The sequence below is a fragment of the Talaromyces atroroseus genome (assembly GCF_001907595.1).
Source record: "Talaromyces atroroseus strain IBT 11181 chromosome Unknown scaffold_21, whole genome shotgun sequence".
Classification (NCBI taxonomy): Eukaryota; Fungi; Ascomycota; class Eurotiomycetes; order Eurotiales; family Trichocomaceae; genus Talaromyces; species Talaromyces atroroseus.
This window is the reverse complement of record NW_017971453.1, coordinates 49231-71883: the sequence shown is the minus strand read 5'-3', so window position 1 is coordinate 71883 and position 22653 is coordinate 49231. Positions and strand designations below refer to the sequence as shown.

At 48.0% G+C, this 22653-nt stretch overlaps 8 protein-coding genes across 8 annotated transcripts; 5 read left to right on the top strand and 3 right to left on the bottom strand.

Annotated features, from left to right (window-relative positions):
- Positions 1-80: 80 nt before the first annotated feature.
- On the top strand, positions 81-4867 carry UA08_09351 (hypothetical protein; the record flags this gene model as incomplete). Its single annotated transcript, XM_020265277.1, has 8 exons — positions 81-270; positions 916-960; positions 1035-3124; positions 3189-3480; positions 3538-3695; positions 3743-4348; positions 4412-4743; positions 4774-4867. The coding sequence occupies 8 exons, from the start codon at positions 81-83 to the stop codon at positions 4865-4867; spliced, it is 3807 nt and encodes a 1268-aa protein (XP_020115465.1).
- An 868-nt stretch (positions 4868-5735) lies between these two features.
- UA08_09350 (hypothetical protein) lies at positions 5736-6773 on the bottom strand (the record flags this gene model as incomplete). The annotated part of the gene is made up of 2 exons (XM_020265276.1): positions 5736-6069; positions 6163-6773. 2 exons carry the CDS (start codon positions 6771-6773, stop codon positions 5736-5738), a joined length of 945 nt encoding a protein of 314 aa, XP_020115466.1.
- A 1982-nt stretch (positions 6774-8755) lies between these two features.
- Positions 8756-10519, top strand: UA08_09349 (Cell division control protein 3; the record flags this gene model as incomplete). The annotated part of the gene is made up of 3 exons (XM_020265274.1): positions 8756-9278; positions 9348-9814; positions 9884-10519. 3 exons carry the CDS (start codon positions 8756-8758, stop codon positions 10517-10519), a joined length of 1626 nt encoding a protein of 541 aa, XP_020115459.1.
- A 959-nt stretch (positions 10520-11478) lies between these two features.
- Positions 11479-12665, top strand: UA08_09348 (hypothetical protein; the record flags this gene model as incomplete). The annotated part of the gene is made up of 4 exons (XM_020265273.1): positions 11479-11546; positions 11619-11636; positions 11772-11995; positions 12106-12665. The coding sequence occupies 4 exons, from the start codon at positions 11479-11481 to the stop codon at positions 12663-12665; spliced, it is 870 nt and encodes a 289-aa protein (XP_020115460.1).
- Positions 12666-13696: 1031 nt separating this feature from the next.
- On the top strand, positions 13697-15185 carry UA08_09347 (hypothetical protein; the record flags this gene model as incomplete). The annotated part of the gene is made up of 3 exons (XM_020265272.1): positions 13697-13993; positions 14053-14350; positions 14407-15185. 3 exons carry the CDS (start codon positions 13697-13699, stop codon positions 15183-15185), a joined length of 1374 nt encoding a protein of 457 aa, XP_020115461.1.
- A 563-nt stretch (positions 15186-15748) lies between these two features.
- Positions 15749-16960, top strand: UA08_09346 (hypothetical protein; the record flags this gene model as incomplete). The annotated part of the gene is made up of 3 exons (XM_020265271.1): positions 15749-15831; positions 15926-16150; positions 16219-16960. 3 exons carry the CDS (start codon positions 15749-15751, stop codon positions 16958-16960), a joined length of 1050 nt encoding a protein of 349 aa, XP_020115462.1.
- A 952-nt stretch (positions 16961-17912) lies between these two features.
- On the bottom strand, positions 17913-20819 carry UA08_09345 (hypothetical protein; the record flags this gene model as incomplete). Its single annotated transcript, XM_020265270.1, has 6 exons — positions 17913-18701; positions 18761-18840; positions 19082-19204; positions 19324-19359; positions 19418-20717; positions 20781-20819. The coding sequence occupies 6 exons, from the start codon at positions 20817-20819 to the stop codon at positions 17913-17915; spliced, it is 2367 nt and encodes a 788-aa protein (XP_020115511.1).
- Positions 20820-21297: 478 nt separating this feature from the next.
- Positions 21298-22452, bottom strand: UA08_09344 (hypothetical protein; the record flags this gene model as incomplete). Its single annotated transcript, XM_020265269.1, has 1 exon — positions 21298-22452. The coding sequence occupies one exon, from the start codon at positions 22450-22452 to the stop codon at positions 21298-21300; it is 1155 nt and encodes a 384-aa protein (XP_020115510.1).
- Between the last annotated feature and the right edge of the window lie 201 nt (positions 22453-22653).

The window sequence follows — 22653 nt, the reverse complement described above, 5'->3', positions numbered from 1 at the left end:
TCACCTGCTCTACATCAACACTCTATCCGAATCGAAAAAGAGAGAAGACAATCAGAGCCTTGCATCTTTATACTACTACAATGTCCGCCCCGAAAGATTATACAGCCGTAATTCACCCAGTGACACCATTACCATCATCTAATGGCGCAAACCATCAAAATCCCATCTCAACCGGCGAGAAGAGTGACGCTGGTCATGGCGTGAACCAAGCAACATCCTGGAAACCTACATTCATTCGCCAGCAGAGCTGGAATAGTCAAGATCTGAAGCGTGAGATGCAGCAGAGACTGTTGGAGACGGAGAAGGGGAAGGAGCTGGGATATACAGAGGCGGCTGGAAAGCATTAAGCAGGACGCGTTCTTTTCTTTCATTGCCAAGTTGTGATGTGAATATTCAATAAATTGCTCGGGGGAAGCTCCTTTGGCATAAATGACGAGACCGTAACGTTCGATGTTCTGGAGTATCTGTCGTAGTATATCTCGAGTCAATATTGGATGCCTGAGGAAACAAATGAGATGCGGTGGGGAAAGTGCGGCCGGGGCAAGGGCAAAGCAAAGCAACGACGTTGAGCCAGCCCACTTTCCCATAAGAAACACAAAAGCGACTGGACATTTGTTCTATCGTCAGAGCGAGCGGTGCTTCAACAAAAATCAACGTCAAATCGTTACTTGCTGCCAGCCTCCATCCCCACAATCCAATGTGGCATGAAGCTCGTCTTTGGCATTTTTGTTCCGCCTCGGAGTTGATAAGAGAGAACCGTCCGTCATCAATCTTCCGCTGAAATTCGCAAGCGCACTCCATGCGTTACTGAGTGGAAGAAGATATGGAACAGAAAAGAAAGCGTATAATAGTCTCTCTTCAGTAAAAAGACTGGTCTTTTTTTTCTTCTTCTTTTCTGACGCGTATTCAATCTAGGGGAGCTCCGGGATCTGAATGAACGAGCGTGGGCTGGAGAAAGCGGTATGAGTTTTTGGAGCTAGCCCGCGATATTATTTTTTTAGACTCCTTCTAACGCAAAAATATCCTTCTCGCAGATATTTTCGAGGTTAGCAAGTCGTTAGACTCGTCGCTCAAGAAGAACACCGCCTTTATCAAGCGTCTTCGCACTGGTATTACCGCATCTGCGCTCGCCACCTTCCTCACTGAGATTCGTACTCTGTCGCTACACAAGTATCTTTCTGAAATCATCTCGGCATGCTACGAAGGTTTGTGCAAATTGAAGTCTCCAGGCGAGGTCGCGGCTGGTGTTGAAATCGTAAGCGCATTACACCAGAGGTTCGGGCCGAATGAATTCACGAAACAGATCGGATGGCTGCTGGGGCGAGGATTGAGTTCACCAGACAAATCGCAACTTAAAGCGCTCAGTCAGGATGTCCGCGAGAGAGAGGAGAAGGAGCGTTTATCGCGACACCGAGTTCTACTTCGTGTGGTTACGGAATTGTGGCTTGTGAAGTTCTTGAAAACACTGGATGACATCGAGCGCCCGGACGACCTCGGTGCCAAGAGCAAAGATGCCAGTTCAAGCGCTGGTGGGAAGGTCATGGATGGCCCATCCAGAACTAGAACTGTGGCCAAAAGCGATCAGGACAAGGAAGCTGACCCGTATCCCTTGGAAGTCTTAAAAGACCTTTTAGGCCATGACAGGGACCACACGAACCTTCCTCTTGCCGTCCTTTTCGTGAAGACTTTTAGCTGGGATATCTTAGGAGTGAAGCCCGCTGAAGAAGGTCGTAAAAATGTCGACGCAGATGGCACGACTACCGCCGCGGAGGGCGGTGTTCCTCCGGTTGAAGAGGCCAACGGAGACGCCGCAAATGAGCCACCGCTAGCCTCTGAGAAACTACAATCGCGCTTTAGAAATATCCTCACTCGGTACTTGGAAGACGTGAAAACGCATGTGGCTCGCGATCAAAAGGCACTCAGTGCTCAGAGTCGTCGCAACGCCGAAGCGTACGTCAAAAGTGGCGAAATTTTCGAGGATCGACAGGCAAATTTTGAGAAGCAATCTAAAGCGCATGAGAAACTAGTTGCCAATACACATGTTATGTGTGAAATACTTGGAGTTGAAATGCCTAATCTGGTTGACAAGGAGGCAGCAGACTCTTCAACAAGTGGGGCAATTGGCCTTGTCAAGACCGCTGAATATCTCCGTGGGCAAGGTGATGGAGCAGGCATTTGGGAAGACGAGGATGAGCGACGATTCTACGAGAATCTTGCAGATCTTAAGGGGAAAGTGCCTGCTGTGCTCTTGGAAGATGGCAAGAAAAAGAAAGGCGACGCCGACGACCAAGCGAAAGGACAAGACATCTCGGAGAAAGCAGATACTGTGACTGATGTATCTACGATAGAGGGGAAGCCTGCCGAAGCTGATAGTGAGTCAGTCGCAGTAGTTAACAAAACCGTTGGAGCCCAGGTAGATGCGCTTCTGGTCAAACTTCCCGACTTGCAAAACAAGGATCAAGTGGATCAACTTGCGCTAGACTTCTGCTTCTTGAACTCTAAAGCATCTCGGAACCGACTCATCAAGGCTATACAGGATATTCCTAAGGGTCGTACCGATCTACTGCCTTTCTATTCCCGCCTCGTGGCTACCCTTGGTCAGCATATGCCTGATGTCCCCCAGGGATTAATCACATATCTGGATGAAGAGTTCAGAAGCTTGCAGCGTCGCAAACAAAAGGAATTTCTCGGACAGGTCAGAATGATCAATATACGATACCTGGCTGAATTGACCAAATTTGGCGTCGTTCCCGAACATGTCATTTTCCACTGTCTTAAAGTGTGTCTAGACGACTTCTCTCGTACAAACATAGAGATAATGGGCAACCTGCTCGAGAATTGCGGCCGTTATCTACTACGAAGCCCGGAAACATCACCAAGAATGGCATCATTCTTGGAAACGCTGGGTCGCAAGAAAGCTGCCACTCATCTGGGCCAGCAGGAACGAATGATAATCGAGAATGCTATGTATTATGTTGACCCTCCGGAGCGGCCTGCTATTCGACAAAAAGAGCGTACGCCAATGGAGCTGTATATTCGGAAGTTGCTATATCTGGATATGAACAAACGCAACTATACCAAGATACTAAAATCTATCAGAAAACTTCACTGGGAAGAGTCAGAGGTAGATATGATCTACTCAGAGGATTAGCTCTAAGGGCATACTGATATTTTTATTCTGTTTTTAGGTTGTTGATATCCTTGAGCGCGTCTTCAGCAGGCCGAATAAGGTAAAGTACGGCAACATTCATTTGTTGGCCATTCTCGCTAGTGCGCTATACCGCTATCATCAAGAATTCGTCATTGGCGTTGTGGATAATGTTCTCGAGGCCATCACGTTGGGACTGGAGCAGAATGATTTCAAGTTCAACCAGAAGCGTGTCGCGGAAGTCAAATATCTCGGAGAACTCTACAACTACAAAATGATCGATTCTCCAGTAATATTTGATGCTCTGTACCGCATAGTTGCATTTGGACATGGTATGCCGATTGTCTCTGAGTTTGAAAATGTCGTGAAAGGCTAATGAAGAAAATTAGAACATGGAACTCCAACCCCGGGAAAAATAAATATCCTTGACATGCCGGACGATTTTTTCCGTATTCGCCTTGTTTGCACAGTACTCGACACATGTGGTGTTTGCTTTGACCGTGGATCGGCTAAGAAGAAGCTTGATTTTTTCCTCACCTTCTTTCAGGTATTGAATTTCTATGGAGGTGTTGTACCATTACTAATTGGTCACAGTATTACATCTTCACTAAGGATCCGCTGCCTATGGATGTCGAATTTCTCATTCAAGATACTTACTCTCTAGTTCGTCCTCAGTGGAAAGTCGCGCCTGATCTTGAAGAAGCAGGACGATTGTTCAGCGAAGCCATTGCCCAGAATTATAAAGTCCAGGATGGCGATAAAGGTGCCGAGGTAGAGGACGATGACGTTGAAAGTATCTCGTCTGATGCGAACGGCGAGGAAGGCCTTGATGAAGATGGTGTTCCTGATATTGACGACGCGCAATCCTCGACTGATGAAGTCGAACCTTTCGGTCAAAATATAGACCAAGATGGTGAAGGCGTTGAATCGGAATCAGAAGACGAGAAGATATTTGTTTCCCGCCAGGAAGAAGAGAGAGACCCTGAGGCGGAGGCCGATTTTGACCGGGCTTTTGAGAAAATGATGGCCGAAAGCATGGAAGGTAGAAGATTTGAGCGGAAGACTCTATTCGACATTCCCCTTCCTATGCGGCCGTCTCGCCGGGATCCCACCGCAGGTGAGGAGCCATCGACAGAGACGCAGCAACCGCCTAATACTATGGCATTCTCCCTGATGACGAAAAAGGGCAACCGACAGCAGGTTAGAATCCGATTAGATTATGCTTTATACCGGGCGAAAAGGTTAAATACTAACGTTCTATAGACTCGCACGATTGAGTTGCCGTCAGACTCCAGCTTTGCAGTCGCCATGAAAACGCAACAGCAGGCGGATCGAGAGGAGCAGCAACGTATCAAGAATCTCGTCCTAAGCTATGACCCCGGAGACACCGAACAACCCGAAGGTGAAGATGGACTTTCTTCCATTGCACAGGAACCCATTGTTACCCATGGAACCCGCTGTAAACCCAATAGGAATGCAAATGCTAAGAAGCCTCAAAACTGTTTAGAAAAACGACCGTCGCGTGACAGCAGAATGGACAAGTCGAATAAATCCGGATTTCGTGCACGCCGACTACAACTGAGCGATGTTGACTGGTAAGGTTCTATACATATGAATTCTTATAGCACGCCTGTTTGGGGACTGACACTAAATGGATGCCTCCAGGACTTGAAAGAAGTTGCATGCTGTGTGTGGTTCGCACTATTCAATCAATATTAGTTGTGATGATCACAAAGGAGGGAATGGTCTCGATCTTATTTTGAATTCTGGAGGAATATCAGACCAGCGATTCCTACTTATTCGATGGCAAGACGATCGAGTGGTTCCTCGTTAACGTCAGAAGGATCCGAAGAGTTGAAACGAGCCCTATCACACTCTGCATACGATACGAGGACGCGGATCTAGAGTATGTACTATGCACTCCATGTAACAAGCTAGCTAGCTTATCCTCGAATTTGGGATATGCGAGAGCAAGGATCAGTGAGAGGGTGGATGTAAGAATGAAGAGGGTGCAGTTGTCGATGGGGGAAGAAATTGAACTTCAGATGGAAGCTGTTCAAGTATGTATGCATCTCCATACCTAGGTATTTACTTAACTAGTATTACCCGGTAGAGTAGTTATTACTAGATGGAATACGTACAACCGCTATAAAACAAAAGCGATAGCGAACGCGTAGACAGTAACTATCAGGTAATGTACAAATATCTTTATTCTTTCTTGCAAAGGCTCAGTTCTATCTATTATCCCTCCTATTTTAATGATCTCGCTCATGCATGATGCAAGTAAGTCAGTAGTCCAAAATCAAGACGAAAGTAAAGGGGGAAAAATCGGTTGTACATTTTCTTTTTTAGTCGGAAATATGGGAGGAAAAAGAGGCGAAAGAAGAGAGGAGAATAACAATACATGATTTTGTATAGAACAGGGATAGGGATGGGCTGTATTCATTGTCGTCGTATTTGTCTTCTAGTTGCCTCTCTCCGTAGAAGTAATATTGACCGAATTTCTCTTCGCTCATAGTATTCAGATTTCCGAGGTGGGCGGTAAATGGTTCATTTTGAGGGTTAGACGAACGATAGGGTCCATTTATTATTTTTCGGTCTTCTTGGGAAGTCCGTCGCCGTTGCTTTCGTGCCATGATCTTGGGACAAGCTCTTCTTCTTGTTGAGAAGGTTGTGGTTCGGAGGCCTTGCGGATTTCTTCTATTTCGGCATGTTTCTCGGCTTCGTTTAGGCTGGAGACGGCAGGGTCTTGTAATGTGATTTTCCCTTCGGGGGGTTGTTGTTGTTGTTGTTGCTCCTTTTGTGCTTGCTCTTCTCGGTCTCGTTGCGCGATTTGTTCGGTTAATTGTTCGTCGACTTCATCTTCCTGGAGCTCGGAGCCGTAGATATCCGGGTGTAGGCGGAAGCAGTCTTGCATGCCCCTGTTGAAGGAAGTTAGTGGGTGTTTTGACATAATGAGAAAAAGGATACAGAGAAGAAAAGAAATAATAGTGGTGATATAGAGAGAGACAGACTTGAACTTTTCAATGCAGTCCATTCCCTTGGGCTCTTCAGTCGAGTAGACGAAGCAGCTGAACGCGGCTTTAAATTCCTCGCCACAAGGTCCATGGGCCATGCCGCCCAAGCATGGGCAGTCCCAATTGATTTCTCCAGTCTCCGGGTTGAAAGCACCTTCCTGGCCGGCCTGCGATTCTAGATCTTCTAGGTTTCCCTCTTGCTGCGGTTCGCTGTTGGGTTGTGAGGCCTCCTGCACATCGGTTGAGACAGGTTGTGTTTGTTGCGGTTGCTGGATGCCGGCTTTTTCACTGAGTGTGCTCAACGTTGGCGCATCTTGCGCATCGATGGGTTGTGGTCGAAGAGAGAGCGTGGGTTCTTCGGCGAAGACACTCGATGTGTTATAAAAGTAGATGGCACCGCCGGCCAAACCTAGACGTACCAATCGGTTTCTCCAGCTGCGCTGTTTCTGTGAAGGCGGGTTAGGAACAAAGGCGTTGCCTCCTTCGGTGCTCGCGAATCGCCTTTGAGCTGCAATGCGACTTGACACCGCGCACGAGTTGGATGTAGAGGCGGTGGTGCTACTGCGAAAGAGCAGCGTTGCACGTCTCGTGGTCGACTGACGCAACATGGTGGACCAATTGAGAAGAACAAAATCAAGAAAGCGTTAAGGAGGAAAAGGAAGGACCAGGAAGCCCTTTGATAGGGAATCAATCGGTGCTGCGTATGTTTGTTCCTTGCTCGTTTTGCAGGTGTGATTAATAATTGCGCAGCTCGTCTTTTTGAGGCGGAGAGAAGCGGACAGCCATGATCACGACCAGCACCAATTGGGTTAGGCTAGTGCTGGCCGGAGAAACCTGTCTCGCCGTTGCCCAGAGCCGCCTGTCATTGGCTGCTCCCGCGCATAGACAACGTCCGTGGATGCAGCTGCTAACATGACAGCTGGTGTATAGTTGCGAGTTACAGCTCTCGATAGATAGATCTCAATTGGATTGCAAGCCCAAGGGCATTGCGTTGTGGTATACGCAAAGATAACGACACCGACTTGCCAGTCTTGTCAACTCCTTAGTGCAACGGCTGCTGCGGTGCACGGCTTCAATTTCCAACAGTCCAAGGCTGATCCTTGTTGGTGTAACTCTCCTTCAACACCAGCTCCGGTTCTATAGCGACCATTACAAAGAAGGCCCAGCAGAAAGATCAATTCACTACTCTACCAGTTGCACTCCCAAGTTCGTTGAGCAGTCATTGAAGGACCAACCAAGTCCGACTGCATGTTCTGATTGGCCTGTCAGGCCATGCAATTTCCCGCCTGGCCCTGTACAAACCCGAACGGTCTGCTTGCAGGGCGTGGATAGGTCTCAGCCATGGCTTCACGCCTTATTGATAGTGAGACAGGCCATATGCCGTTGACGTTCGACGAGGACAATAGCAAGCCAATGATGGTCATCCTACCAATTACGCATAGTGCTCGGTGTAGAATGGAGCAAATCGTCAACCTACTGCAGAGGTCACTCGGCATGAAGTTCATAACAGACTCATTATTATCTATGTTGCCAGTCTCACAGCATGATATAGCCTCGCTCCATGCTGGGCTGTCATAGATTGCCCTAGGTATTGGCGCTATATGCCGGACTGGGACTGGGACTGGGTGACGGACAGGCGAGTCTCCTCGCCGTCAGCCAGAGACTCAGAGGGAGATATTCACCTTTGGCTATGATTTGATAGTGCGAGGACTGCCTGTCTTCAAACAAAAATAATATTAGAGTAATTATATATCCCGTGACTTGGGCCCAGACACGGCCGCTGATTGGCGCGCATCTGGCGCTAGTCCGTATCGAGGAAGGACCACCGGCAGCCCCCTTTCTCGCCTTCTGCCGTTGGCCGCCCGCGCCTTCTCCAGACAGTTTGTTAGTGAATTCTTGCTGTTTCCAAGTCTCCTGAGTTGCGTCTGTCTGTCTGTCTCTCTTTCTCCTTCTGCCTCCCCCCCGTGCTCTTTTTTTATTTCTCTTCTATCCCTTCGTTGTCTATTTTCGACAGCTTAATGCTCTCCAATTGAGCGCTTTTTTATTTCTTTTTATTTTTGAATTATCTATCCATTGTCTCTTCAGATATTCTCTTGGCTGCTGTCCTTTGTCTTACTCCTGACTGGGCAACCTTGGTCCACGGTACGTACGTCCCAACTCGAGCTCCGTCTCTCTGTCTCTCCCCCGCAGCACGCATATTTATCTGTTTTCTTGCTGGCTGTTTTGTGAATGGAAACAACAAAAAAAAAGAGATTGCAATTCGCTCCTGCATATTTCTGTCTCACCTGACTCACTCGCGCCTTCCTGTTTAACAAGCACCGCTGACATCAACCCGGAAGGAACAACCCTCCAGGACTTTCCCACCGTCCCGACGCTCGCTTCCCAAGACTTGAGTCTTTCTTCTTGCAATAATGGGTAAGCCATATTTTCCATCAACTTCACCATCACCGTCATCATCATCGTCTTCTGGGTCCATTATCGTCGAAGCCGAGAACGTTCAGGGGCTTGTTTGTGTGTATAGCTGTGTATCTTTGTTGGTTGGTTGCAACATAAGCTTCGGCAGCGTGATTGGGCGAGAGAGAAAGACAAAATGCCTGGTCCCAAATATCGCGTCGTTGGGGTCAAGTACCGTTCCAGCATCGATGGAAAAAGCACCCGCCTGTCGAGAACCGATATCAACGACCTCTATCACAGCACGTCGACTAGCTCTCAATCCCAGTCCCAGTCCCAGTCCACCCCACCTTCGCTGCCTTCTCCGTCTTTGATATCTGATGATAGCGACATGGAACGATTTGATTATACTAACTGGGATCTAGCAACCACAGCTATTAATGGCTCCGCTACGGCGCCTGGCGAAAAGCCCATCTCGCCTATCCCCAGCACCTCCAGCAAGGCTGCGTCACCATATGTCGAACGAAGCAACCCAATGGGCGGTTCTAGCAATGCTCAAACCGTGAGCTCCAAGGACCCCAAAGCCGTTGCACAAGCTGCCACAGACATGCGCAATGTCGTTCGCCGTAAATTGACCGGTTACGTCGGATTTGCCAATCTACCCAATCAGTGGCACCGCAAGAGTGTCCGCAAGGGATTCAACTTCAATGTCATGGTTGTTGGTAAGTAGAGACAAGGAAGAGAAGGAGGGAAGAGAATTATATAACTAATCCAATTCCGCTCGTCTCTAGGTGAATCTGGTCTCGGAAAGTCAACATTGATCAACACTCTGTTTAACACTTCCCTCTACCCACCCAAGGAGCGCAAGGGACCTAGCCATGATATCATCCCCAAGACTGTCTCTATCCAATCAATTAGTGCAGATATTGAAGAAAACGGAGTCCGTCTTCGGTTGACTGTTGTTGACACCCCAGGATTTGGTGACTTTGTCAACAACGATGACTCATGGAGACCCATTGTCGAAAATATCGAGCAGCGATTTGACGCTTACCTTGAAGCCGAGAACAAGGTAAACCGCATGAACATTGTTGACAACCGCGTTCATGCTTGTGTCTACTTTATTCAGCCTACCGGCCACTCCCTGAAGCCTCTCGATATTGAGGTCATGCGCCGTCTGCACACCAAGGTCAACTTGATTCCCGTTATCGCCAAGTCCGATACCCTTACCGACGAGGAGATTGCCCTATTCAAACAGAGGGTACGATATATCGTTTCCCTCAAGTCCTGTCTAAACTCATGCATACTAACCACGGTCTTCTCAATGTAGATCCTCGCCGATATCCAGTACCACTCCATTCAGATCTTTGAAGGTCCCCGCTACGAACTTGACGATGAAGAGACCATTGCTGAGAACCAGGAGATCATGTCAAAGGTTCCTTTCGCCATTGTTGGTGCTAACGCCGAGGTCACCAGCCCTGATGGACGTAAGGTCCGCGGTCGTCGGTACCCATGGGGTGTCATCGAGGTCGACAATGAGGAACACTGTGACTTCGTCAAGCTGCGCCAGATGCTTATCCGCACACACATGGAGGAACTCAAGGAACACACGAACAATGTCTTGTATGAGAACTACCGCTCCGACAAGCTTACCCAGATGGGTGTTGCTCAAGACCCCAGCGTCTTCAAGGAGGTCAACCCGGCGGTCAAGCAGGAGGAGGAACGCGCCCTGCACGAGCAGAAGCTCGCTAAGATGGAAACCGAAATGAAGATGGTCTTCGAGCAGAAGGTGCGCGAAAAGGAGAGCAAGCTGAAGCAAAGCGAAGACGAGCTGTATGCTCGCCATCGGGAGATGAAAGATCAACTGGAACGCCAGCGACAAGATCTAGAAGAGAAGAAGGCTCGTCTCGAGAGTGGACGGCCTATCGAAAAGGAGAGCAAGCGGAAGGGTTTCTCGCTCCGCTAGATTCTCCCAAGCTAAGGAACAGCGGGGAAGAACTGCCATTCCTCAAATGCGACGACCTAATTAATGGCGTGGGTTATTTTTACGTGGGGAGCTGGCTATGGAGACTGCACTCTTTTCCACTGTCTATTGATTTACTTGCTCACTCGTTCTTACATCTTTTTTTTTCCCTTGTCTATCTGCCTTCTTGCCGCTTACGCTCATTGACATCTCCTATTTTCGTCTACTAGTCTCCACTAATGACTGCTTGATATCGGCCCAACCGAGAAAAAGAATGTCTATTTTCTTTCCCTTCTCACTGTTTTTTTCCCCCACATTAAAAGAAAGACTCTTAATATCGGCATACCCGCGCCTTTTCATGTCGGAAGTGGGCTGCTCTACAGACACAAGCTTCTACAGTGAGATCTGCTTTTTTCTTTTCTTTTTTTCTGCAAACCTATTAAGATGGTATCCTACGTCCAGTCACTAGATTTATTCTCTTCTTTTCATGTAATTTCTTGGCCTGTATACCTCCTCGTCCGCCGTCTATTTCTTTCCTGTCCTTTGATTGTGTTTTTAGGTGCTCAATAAAATCGTATTTCTTCTTAAATCAATGGAGCGTTGCTACGTATCTCGATAGTAATAGTAAATGCAGTAGTGCGGCAGCCTGAGGCCGCACACTGCCGGAAAAGGACGTCATGGGCGAGCACTGACCAGCTGAGCTGGGCTGGCCAATCAGCTGCTTATCTTCCTTCCTCACCTTCCCCGAAGCATACTTGACCAGCCAGCCAGCCTCCCACATTGTCCGTACTACCAACACCTCCCGGCACAAAAGAACAGCACGGAAAAGAAAAGAAAAGAAAGAAACAAGAGAATTCCATCTGTGTGGTGTTCTCCCAATACGTATTTGAACTCACTTGCTCAACCCTTGTTTTTCTCTTTCATTTCTTCCTTCCTCTCAGCCGCTTCTCAGAAGATCCGCGATGGCTCCTCCACCTCCGGCCACCTTGCCTTTGGGCGACAGAATCAAGGCCTTGGCCCAGACTTTGCAGTATGTTGATGCTCTTATGGAGAGGAAAAATAATTGATTTGAGGATCTTGCTAATACTCATACCCTTAACAGGTTCGGTTGGTTCGTAGGGTATGTTCAACAAGCCTCACCGCACAAATGATCCTCGGCAGGATGCGTCACCGAATCGAGGGCAGCACGCATGGACGACGGAATCATTTGACAAGCAGAGAAACAAATCAAGCTGACATTATCTATTAAAAACAGCCACCTGACCCTTCTTTTGACAGTCTTCCGATATGGACTGTCCTATATCTTTTTCAACTATTACTCCCGCTGGGCCAAGATCTCCTACCGACTAGCTTTCGTTTCCGCCGCGGCTACTTATGGAATTGTGGTGTATAAGCAATATATTGCTCGAGGCAAGCTTTCTGGATCTCCTGTGCAGATCGCTTTTAAATTATTGAGCGATGAGAATGTTCAATATCTCGGTAAGGACTCCCGCCCCTCTTCCTTTTTTTTTTTTCTGAAAATTACAGTTCCAGCTCTTCATATATGCCCTAATTTTCTTTCCATTCCTTGCTTACCCATTTTGATTCAGGAATGGCCCTTGTGTGGCTCTACTCTCGCCAGGTTCCTCTGGCCCTCTTGCCCTTCAGCGTCTACTCCGTCTTCCACGTGGCCACTTATACTCGTACATACCTGCTTCCTACCTTGCAGCCAACCCCTCAGGGCAATACCGGACCGGCTTCCCCTGGTGGCTCACGCCAGACCACTAAGCAGTCACCCCTGGCAGAGAGCATTGGAAAGTTCGTCAAGCAGTACTACGATTCCAGCATGTACCTCGTCGCATCCCTCGAGCTTGGACTGCTTTTCCGCCTGGTTCTCTCCGCATTGACCTTCTCCAAGGGCAGCTGGGTTTTGTTGGTGATCTACTTGTCCTTCTTCCGTGCCCGTTACTCTCAGAGTTCTTTCGTCCAGAGCGCCGTGGCCCGATTCACTGCCCGCGTGGATACCTTGGTATCTCACCAGAGCACTCCTCCCCAGGTTCGTCAGGGCTGGGAATCCTTCAAGGGTGTCACTGGCCAGGTTTACGGAGCTACCGATATTAAACGCTACCTCGGCGGTGAACCGGCTGTTGCAGGCAAGAAGCCTCAGTAAACACTCCACACTCCGGAATGGGGTTGAGTGTATTGTGCAGCAACATCAATGCAATGCAAAGTAGCAATGCGTTGTTGCATGAAAAGAGCAACCTCGATGATCGGTAACTCCTATAACGATTGCATCTATTACGGCACGCATGAATGACATTTCTAAGCTGCAGCTCGACATGAGCGTTACAGCTATAGGAACTTTGGGGGGAGGGTGATCCAGCCAAAGTGGATAGGAAGCTGAATAGGCTTACATTACAAGCAGGGTCAGTTCTTACTTATCCTTAGACTATGAAGAAACAGGCTGTGGGAGGTCGTATTTTCCTTATCTGTAGCACGGTTGCGTACAATCAGTGAGGCGTGTTTGGCGTCGAGGGATGACCTTCTCTGTCAGATTAGTTTCTTTTTTCTTCCATCGTTTGGTTCAGAACACCTGGTTTCTATTCTTTTTTTTTTTTCCATGTTTTTTTGTTTATTGTTATCGCGCCTTGTCAATATTTTTTTTGCTTTGCACTGGTTGTGTGTTGTATACAGAGCGAGTGTTGAGTGTACGTACGTGGACGATTCTCGGTCAATGATACTCATTGGGGCCTAATTAAGTACTTCTTGCATAGTCTCATAGTGTAACCTATCAAATTCAGTCGACAGGTGAATAATTGACTGTAAAAAGTTGTAGTTAACTACACCACTGTAACTAACTTGCGAAATTAATAATGGGCCGGCGGGTCCGGACCGAGAAAACCATTCGCCGCAGAGTCAAACTCAACACCGGAAAAAGTCGTGAGCCATCGATCGCGTGCTGCAAATCCCATTGATCGAGTACCACATTGGATGTTCTGTCTGCCTTCTTGTTTCCTTTGTCTTTTCTTTTTTTTTCTTGCTTCATTTACCCCTCCCTCTTTTGTTCTCGTTTAGAATTTTCTTTGGCGACCTCGCCGGTCTTGTCGATTTCCGCTTGGCGCACTTTTAACATTTCGAGACACATATATACAATAGAATCCAACTGAGCGACGACAGACAGAACGGCGTCAAGGGATTGTCATGAGCCTCGACTCGCCATCGAAAGCGCCGGATATTATCAACCCCGCGGCGAACTCGAATGATTCCTCTTTCCAACACCTATCGTCCTCGTCACCTTCATCATCATCATCCTCCCACAGCGATTATCGTCATGATGAATCGCAACTGAATCATGCAGAGAACACCGGGTCGAAGCAATTATTGAATCGGATATTCAGCAACACTTTGGGATCGCAGACAATGGAATTTTCGCGGGAGTCCGTAGTGACGACCAAAGAAGATTATGGCGAACATGAAGAACGACCGCTATATATCCACGTATGTCTCTCTTTTACCATCTCCTTCTTCCCGCTGACGATACTGGTGATTGCGAACAGTCAATGCTGGCAGGCGGCATTGGAGGCTCATCCGGTGACATGCTCATGCATTCCCTCGATACGGTCAAAACTCGACAACAGGGGGACCCTCACTTTCCGCCAAAATATGGTTCGACGTCAGCGTCGTACTTGAAAATTTTTCGAGAGGAAGGGTTTCGACGCGGTCTTTATAGCGGTGTTAGTCCGGCGTTGATGGGCTCGTTTCCGGGGACGGTTATCTTCTTTGGCATGTATGAATGGTCCAAGAGGCATATGCTTGATGGGGGGCTCAATGCTACGTTGTCATATCTTTCTGCTGGTGAGTTTTCCCCCCTATTATCTCACTGGGCCGCTTCTAAGTAATCATCAAAATAGGCTTTGTTGCAGATCTGGCTGCGTCAGTGGTCTATGTGCCGTCAGAAGTTCTCAAAACGCGGTTACAGCTCCAGGGACGCTATAACAATCCATATTTCAACTCCGGATATAACTACCGAAGCACCCCGGATGCATTTCGTACGATTGTCCGCACAGAAGGGGTCAGAGCCATGTTCTCAGGCTATAGGGCTACCCTCTTTCGAGACCTACCATTCTCGGCTTTACAATTCGCTTTTTATGAGCAGGAACAAGAGTGGGCCAAGAGATGGACTGGAAGGAAGGATATTGGGCTGCCTCTTGAGGTTCTCACAGCTACAACGGCCGGTGGTATGGCGGGAGTTTTGACTTGTCCGTTGGACGTTGTCAAGACGAGGATTCAGACGCAACAAAATCCTGATTCGAAACCCTCACTGTCTTCGTCGTCATCGACGGAGCATATGTTGAAAAAGGATAGTCGCCCTCAAGCGCAGCATCAACAACAACATCAAACAGCAACACCATCAGCGTCATCATCCAAAACCCATTCACGACCAATCTCCACCTCCTCACCATCAACAACTACGCCTCAACCTGGTGCTCCCGTACTACACACGTCTTCGGTGTTCACGGGCTTGAGACTCATCTACAAAGCCGAAGGATTCGGTGGCTGGTTCCGTGGCGTTGGACCGCGAGCTGTCTGGACCAGTGTTCAAAGCGGCACGATGCTGGTTATGTATCAGTATCTGCTGAAGAAGCTTGAAGCAATGCAGCAGAGTGCAGAATCGGCACCAGTTATATGAAAGACCGCACCGTCCACTTGCACATCTACCATAGTCTATGACTGATCTGTCATTGACATTATCGTTTTTTCTTTTCCGCCTGCAGATTGAGCAGGCACATACATAATATAGATACATACCCTGCCCTTGGAGCGCGGTATGAGGCATGTTTGGCGTTTTTCTTTGCGGTTGGGACATGCGAATAGACTTGTTTGTATGTATGGTTGGATGTATTCCAATACACTTGTATATTACCTATTCACTACTTGATACTGTATAGATCTCTGCACGTTGTCCTCACTAACATAGTTGAATATAAAAGCGCGGAGTAAGAGTGGCTGGAATGGCGCGGGCCGAAAAAAGAAAACACGCTAGGCGCATGTAAACATTAAACAAGCACGCCGCCTTCCCGCCCGAACTCCTCCACCTCGACTAACCCCCCTCTGACCCTATACCCTATACCATACTCTGTATACTGCACTTCATCTTGTATACCAGCCCTCGAGTCTTGCACCCGGTTTACGGTCGCATGGTCTACGCGATTTAGATCCTTACTATATACCTTCTCTGCTATCCCAACCACCATGTCGTCCGCCGCTGGTCCTTACCTGCGCGGTCTGCGCAAGAGCCAACTGACCGAGCTCGCCGAAATATCCGATCTAAAAGAGTGCGTGTATTCTTTCTACTCCGTTCCTCCTGCCACAGTTGATCGCATAACGCGAACGAGAACGAAGCTAATGTTTGAATTCGTCCGCGAACAGTTATGCCGACCTCAAAAAGCCCGAGCTCGAACTCGCTTTGGACGACCATTTGCGCGCCAACAGCTCCATCTTTTCTGGCGAGAAGCGCCTTTCCGACTACTACAGACGTCTGTCGCAGCCTTCGCGCGTGTCATCACCGGTAAAGAAAGAGCCAAAGGCCGAGGCGTCTACTCCGTCCACCGAGGAAAAGAAGTCGTCGCGTAGACGCAAAACCTCTGTTGAAGCGTACGTCTCACCTCCCTCAGACTACTTTTGACGCGTCGCGTGGGTATACTGACTAGAAAGAACAACAGTGAGGAAAGCGACGGTGCAAAGACACCTGTGTCAACTACTGTTGCTGCTGTCGCCGCGCGCACTCCGGCACGCTCCCCATTGTCGTCGTTCGTGTCACTGCCACCGTCGCCTGCCGTCGTCACTGATGCCATTGATCGCCAGACGACCATTGTACGCGAGAAGGTGTCTACGGCGTGGACAAAGTCCGGCATCTCGGAGCGCAGGGACGCGCTGCGTTCTGCGCTGAGCAGTGTCAAGTCAATTGAAACCATTATTGTTGTTCTGGAATTGATCGGCTTGTTTCGCGAGTTGATTCCTTTGCGCTATCTGACAACCGTTCCCGCTGTTGAGACTGTCTCGACACCCGAGTTTTCCGTCAAGATCCCGGACTTTTTCATCCTGATTACGGGCGGTTTCTGGGCGCCATTCTTCCTTTGGGGCTTGACTAGCTTGGCCCTGCCATTGACTTTTGCCTATTTCTTCAATCTGAGCCTCAATGCGCAGTCTACCCATTCGCACAACACCCGTCGCGCTTCTGCGGTTGCGCAGGAACTGGCCAGCTTTGATCCCTTGGTGTATAACATTACCAAGGCCTTGATTGCATACTTTGTATATGCAAACCATTTCACTTTCTGGAATGCCTTTAGCCATTTCTCCGTGGAGAGAGTGAATGGGGCTATCCCTGGACAATGGACTGGTCTTGTCACGGGATCTGCCATTGGTATCCTTACCAGTTTGTACGAAGCTGTTTTGCGGAAGTGAATCAACTTCAATCTCATCTACGTGGAGTGGATTGCATTGGATTTACGAATCGGTACCTACTTCGTTACCAACACGTGCTTTGAGCACATCGTATTAGCAATTGGGGTTGAAATCCCCATTACAGACGTTTGGTTGAGGACTCGCTTTTATTATATATTTCTTGCACTGTTTTGGTTGATCCATGCCCCTGGTTTGTTGTTTCTAGGCGTTTTGGAGAGTTTTTCTTCTTTTTTTGTCTCCTCTTATATCTTATTTTCCTCCTTTTTTTTCTTTGCAATTGATTGAACAGGATAAGCACAGGAAAGAAGAAAAGAGACGGAGAAAAAGAAATGTTGAGCTGAGAAATGGAAAACACAATGCCATGCATATAAATAATGAATGCGGAGTTTGTGAATGGGAGGTATGGTCTGGGGATTTCCTTTCTTGTCTTGCTTATCTACTTGATCTGGTCAGACTTGAGTTTCAGAGTCCATGTTATTGGCGTTTGATAAGCTCTCTTGTAGTTGATGTTTCAGGTTGCTTTCCAGGCTGGTTGATGTTATGCTCCATGCTTTGTGTTTATGGGTTGGTTTTAAATTGGATATCCCTTCGCTTTCTGTTCGTGCACATTGATACTTGCCTCAAGTTGTATTCCGAGCTCGATGTGTTGATGTTGACGTGGTGATTTGATTTTGATATTGTTATGGTTATGTGCCCGACGCAATCGGTTTATGTATGTAGTCTAGCAGACGCAAGGTAGGATAGTGTAGACTGAGGTCGGTGCTATTTGTTTATTGCCAGCCAGGTATCAAGTTTATCTCGAAGCATTTCATGCATATCTTACCAGTCCGAGTAAGTTGTGAAGATGCTTCGGCTTTTCAGATCAGATCTATGATCCGCTTACAGACTAGATGTACACAGGCCATAGTCAGCTTCAACTTATTCATTTGAAAAGTATAGTATTATAGCAATATCAGCCCTGTATAGCGGATTGACCCTTCTTAAACCTCTCACCCAACTCAACCGTAAACAAGACCGCTCTTCCCCTCGCTTCGTCCACATCAACTCCAATCCGATCTGCGCGAATATGATTGCTAGTCGACAAATTCCCGCCTATCTCGGTGCGCCAGTCGGTGACGTCCCACTCAAAGCCGTGCAGGGAGATGAGCGTCGGCCCGGAGAGCGGGATTATGCCTACGTTCTCGGAGAAGACCCATTTTGAGTCTGTGCTCTCTGTTTCTCCGTTTCCGCCTTGTTGTTGTTGGTCTCGGCGGTGGGTGAGGGGTGTGTGAATGACGTTCTTGCCCGGGGGGAGGATAAATGATATGCTTTCTTCGGAAAGGAGGTATAGATCTCCTGCCGCTTGGCCTTTGGTCTTCTCTTTCTCCTCTGCCTCTTTCTTCTCTTCGTATGCGGCGTATAGGTGGTGAACTTGTGAAAAGCCCTGGTCCACTCTTCCCCCCAATCCGCCTAGGACGACGATATCGAGCTTTTGCGCCTGTTTCGGCTCGGTGCCTGTCGTTAATGATGATGACGACGAGGGTCCGGAAGATGTCATGTATAGATCATGGTTGTCTGATGTCACTGCTGGATTCTCCTGTGACATGATTGAGTGTGAATGCGCACGCAGGAATCGGAGGCATTTCATAAAGTCCGTCGAGTATTGATCTGGGTTGTACAAGACGGGGATTTTGTGTGAGGCGTAATGCGCGCGCACGTGTGGGTGAATCGAGTCAAGGTCGCCGATGATGCAGGAGGGGAGCTGTTAAAATTATACGTTCAATATGAATCTTTATAGTTCTCAATGTGGATGATCCGTACGTCGATATTCTCGACGGAGCGCGATTTCATCAGGTCATAGTACCGGTTTGCGCCGCCGTCAGCGAGGAGGATGTAGCATGCTGTGTACAGTATAGATTGTTAGTATCATGCATGGTAAGGCATGTAGATTGCTCTCTTATTCTTCGTCGTCGCCAATTGGGTATGCCATCTCGTCTAGGGAAGTGAGGTTCGCGCAAAAATTGGCGCGGGGTACTCAATTCAACATGGGCCACATACAGCGCCCTTCGCGTAAGTTTCAAATGGCCTCACATATTTTCAATAGCATGAAATTAAATGAGAATTGGCAAGAGATAAACATACCATGTCGCCGCGCAGCGTCAAAGGCGTTCTCATTGATGGGCTGGTTCAGTATCAATATCGCGTACGGGTTCGGCGGGATGATATCTGTTCGGAAGAACGACGCTGGATGCCACTCCATAGCAACTAGCAAATAGATAAACAAATAATGTCTTGATAAATGATCTATTTGTAGAATATTTCTGGACGACAAACGATGAGGCTTTCGGATTTCTGCGACGGAACGTCATAGATTATTGACTGACCCACTTGAATTGACCAACGAGACGCTGAGCCATAATCTATACAAATGCATCATTCATCACCCTTTAATGCGACTCCAGAACCAATGATACAAACTGCGCCATTCTACGGCATCATCTTCAACGTAGTCGCCAACTATTTCAGCCATTTCATGCGTGTCTTCAAAAGGAGAATATGCCGGCGGCGCATGTGACGACATATCAACGGCTGCATTCGTACTCGTCACCGACGAGACACCCTCTTTTACCGTCTCGGCCACGTCTTTGGCGCCTTCTCGCATGACCTCTGCATACTCTTCGGCTTGCAGGCGCGCTCGAATGATGAGTTCTTCAGGACTCGGGTACTTCTTCGTTAATATCAGCAATGCGTAGTAAGTATGTACGATTCCGGAGTGCACGGCGTCCTTGGTCAACATTGTAATTCCGTGTGAGAGAAACCCCTTCAGGACTTCTCCGATGAGACCGTCGTATAATGAACCGATGCCTTCTTCTGCGGCAATGGCTTGAAGACTCGTGAACAGATTGAATGCAAATGCTTTGCGTCGACTCTCTTGCCTATCATCTTTACCCCGAGATGGATCCGCTTGTACTCGCGTCTTGGCTAGCGAGACGGGGTATGTGATTGTAGAAGCGACTGATTTACTGATGGCTGCCAGCAGAAACGTCACTGTAGGCGGAGGATTACGTCGTTTGTGACGTGGAAGAAGCAAATATTTCAGGAATTCGTTCAAGAAGAACGTAATAGACGGGTTCAATGTCAAGACTAAACTCTCGGAATATCCAGACCAGAACCCAGGTATCCCCTTCTCAGCCATAATCTGCTCTGCGAGTTTCCTCGTAGAGATTGGTTCTGAATGGTTTGTAGAGGCTGCAGTTTGCTTTCTCGTCACTATGTTTGCTAAAGGTGTTGTCCATAGTTTCGAGAAGGCCCCTGCTAGCATACCGATAGCTAGCTCGTCCAAGATTGGTAATACAGCACGTTTTCTCCCGCTGGCCTTCATCCTCGAGTTGAGTCTTTGTTGTCGCAGGATAGTATATGCGAGGAAGAACAGGAAGGAGTCCGCTATTGTTTTCCACGTGTCGTCGCCCACACCAATGAAAAACCCCCTTATACCATCTTTTGCATAAATCCGGCGTGCTGCGTCCACAATGGCGTGATAGCCCGCCTGTTCAACACCGCTTTTGCTATTAGATTGAGCAGCCTTTTTTAATTGCATTCTAGTAACGATCAACTTCAATGGATATGTTGCAACATTCGACACGGCTGAGCCTGCGGCACCTGCAACAGCGTGTCCCAATGCTGGCAGAGCTGGGCCTCGTAGTGCAGCGACCTTCCAATCGCCATTCTGCCTGGAGCGTGCAGGGTATTCGTATTTGTGGTATAGCTCGAAGGCGTCCTGTTGGAGAAGGAGAGTAAGTCAGTTTGCGAGATAGCATGTGATGTTGGCTTCATAACATACAAGCCTTGCTTCATATGTTTTTCTGTCGTCGTCTGTCATAATGAAGTAGCAGGATAATCACGAGATATATGTATATAGAGGAAAATTAGATAACCAGCAGCTGACTGTAAATGGCTTGATGTCGGCAAGGTAGCCTGCTCACGCACTAGCCAGTGGCCGAGTAGCATCGTACTTGAGCTTCAACAACTGACATGTTCCATGAGCACTTAACAAAATAGTTCTGTTCACTCGATTGTTAATATAGCCTGAAAAATGGGAAGCAGACAGAGTTGCTTGAATGATGAAAAGCCGAGGTTGGAGATGCACGACGGCTACGTCATTCACGTCTGTCACATGCTCCTACACGTTCTTTCCTCCTCCAAGGCTTAAGCTGCATCAACCACCACTTTATTCTTCTCTATGAAATCGAAACAATTATGCAAACTCCTATCTGGAAGGTATGAAGAAGACATATAAATTGGAACTTATCTGATAGGTACTATAGAAGCATAAAACCCGCGATAACAAAGAGCATCCATCACTCGTTGAAATATCGATTGAGATCGCTTCCTGCGACCAAAAACCCTGCATCAGCGCGTAAACCCTCCGTCTGTGGGATTGCTGCGACGACGCGGCCGACATCATTATGATGTGCGATCATGAGCTCCTTGCAGCTCTCGCAGAGAAGTAAACCACACCCCTGAGCGTCCGGCGACGAGGGGTCAATATCGTCAGCGAATATGTCGACTATCTGAATGGTAGAACATTGGAAAAAGGCAGGGTTTATGCAGAAAGAGCACCATGGGTTGAGCTGTGGTCGTGTTCCTCTGCCCTTTTTGCGCTCATGCAGTCTGTTGAATGCCTTCTGGTAATCGAACCTGCGTGGATTCAAATTTGCTATGGAGGATATCTCATGGCCTGCGCAATTTAATACGTGCAATCGCTCGAGTGCACATATATTGCAAATGCGCGTTTGCTCCTGGCCTTCCTCACGGTGACCTCCTTCAATTTCCTCGAAAAAAGAGCCGTGGTCGATTACTTCCACTTGTCTTGACCCAAGGCCAAACATGCCGAAGGTGAAGTCTTTACAGAATTGGCATGGTACCCCGCAGTTATTGCCCAGTTCACAGTCAATGGGATGGGAGAAGGCTGTGCGAATATTTCGCACACCTCCACTGGACGGCTGCTCCTGCATGCATGCACCTTTTTTGCTTTCGTTATTGTCGCCCATATGCCCCATAGGTGCCTGCCCAGTTATATCATCATCATCTCCCAAATCAGCGAAAGCAGCAGCATGCAGTAGCTTATGCAGGAGCATCTTAGCACGTATCGACGAAAAGGAGAATTTCACAATACGCCTTTCGGGCGAAGTCGAACTTGATCGTTGCGCGACTTGTTTGTTCTTCTTTTTTCTGGACGACTCTTTTCTAGGTCGGTAATTCGCGTCATTTTCGTCATCATCCTGTATTTCCAGGTCCATTGCGTCCACGCCACGTGATTGTCGTACACGGAGGTTATAGGATGATCCGAGATAGGTTCCGAGGTTACTGTATTGCAGACCACGTCTTGTGAAACGGGCCTTAAATTTTCCGAATACTCGGAGGGCTTGTTCGAGTCTCTCCACGCTGTAGGGCTTGGTGGGCGTGAACTTTGCGCGCTGTCGCTTTGGACGAGCCGCTGTATCTCGTGACATGGCTGTTGGATGGAATTGAAGTGAACACTGTTTCCGAAGGATGTAACTAACAGTCATCAATGCCTTGAGGAATAGAACTAGCAAGAAGTATTGCTAGTGCAGCTCGGAGCAATTACATCAACAAAGTCAATTCCATAGGTCAATGTGTGTCACGGAGCAGCACTCACCGATTGGTGGTTTCGGTCAGCAGATTTGGAATGT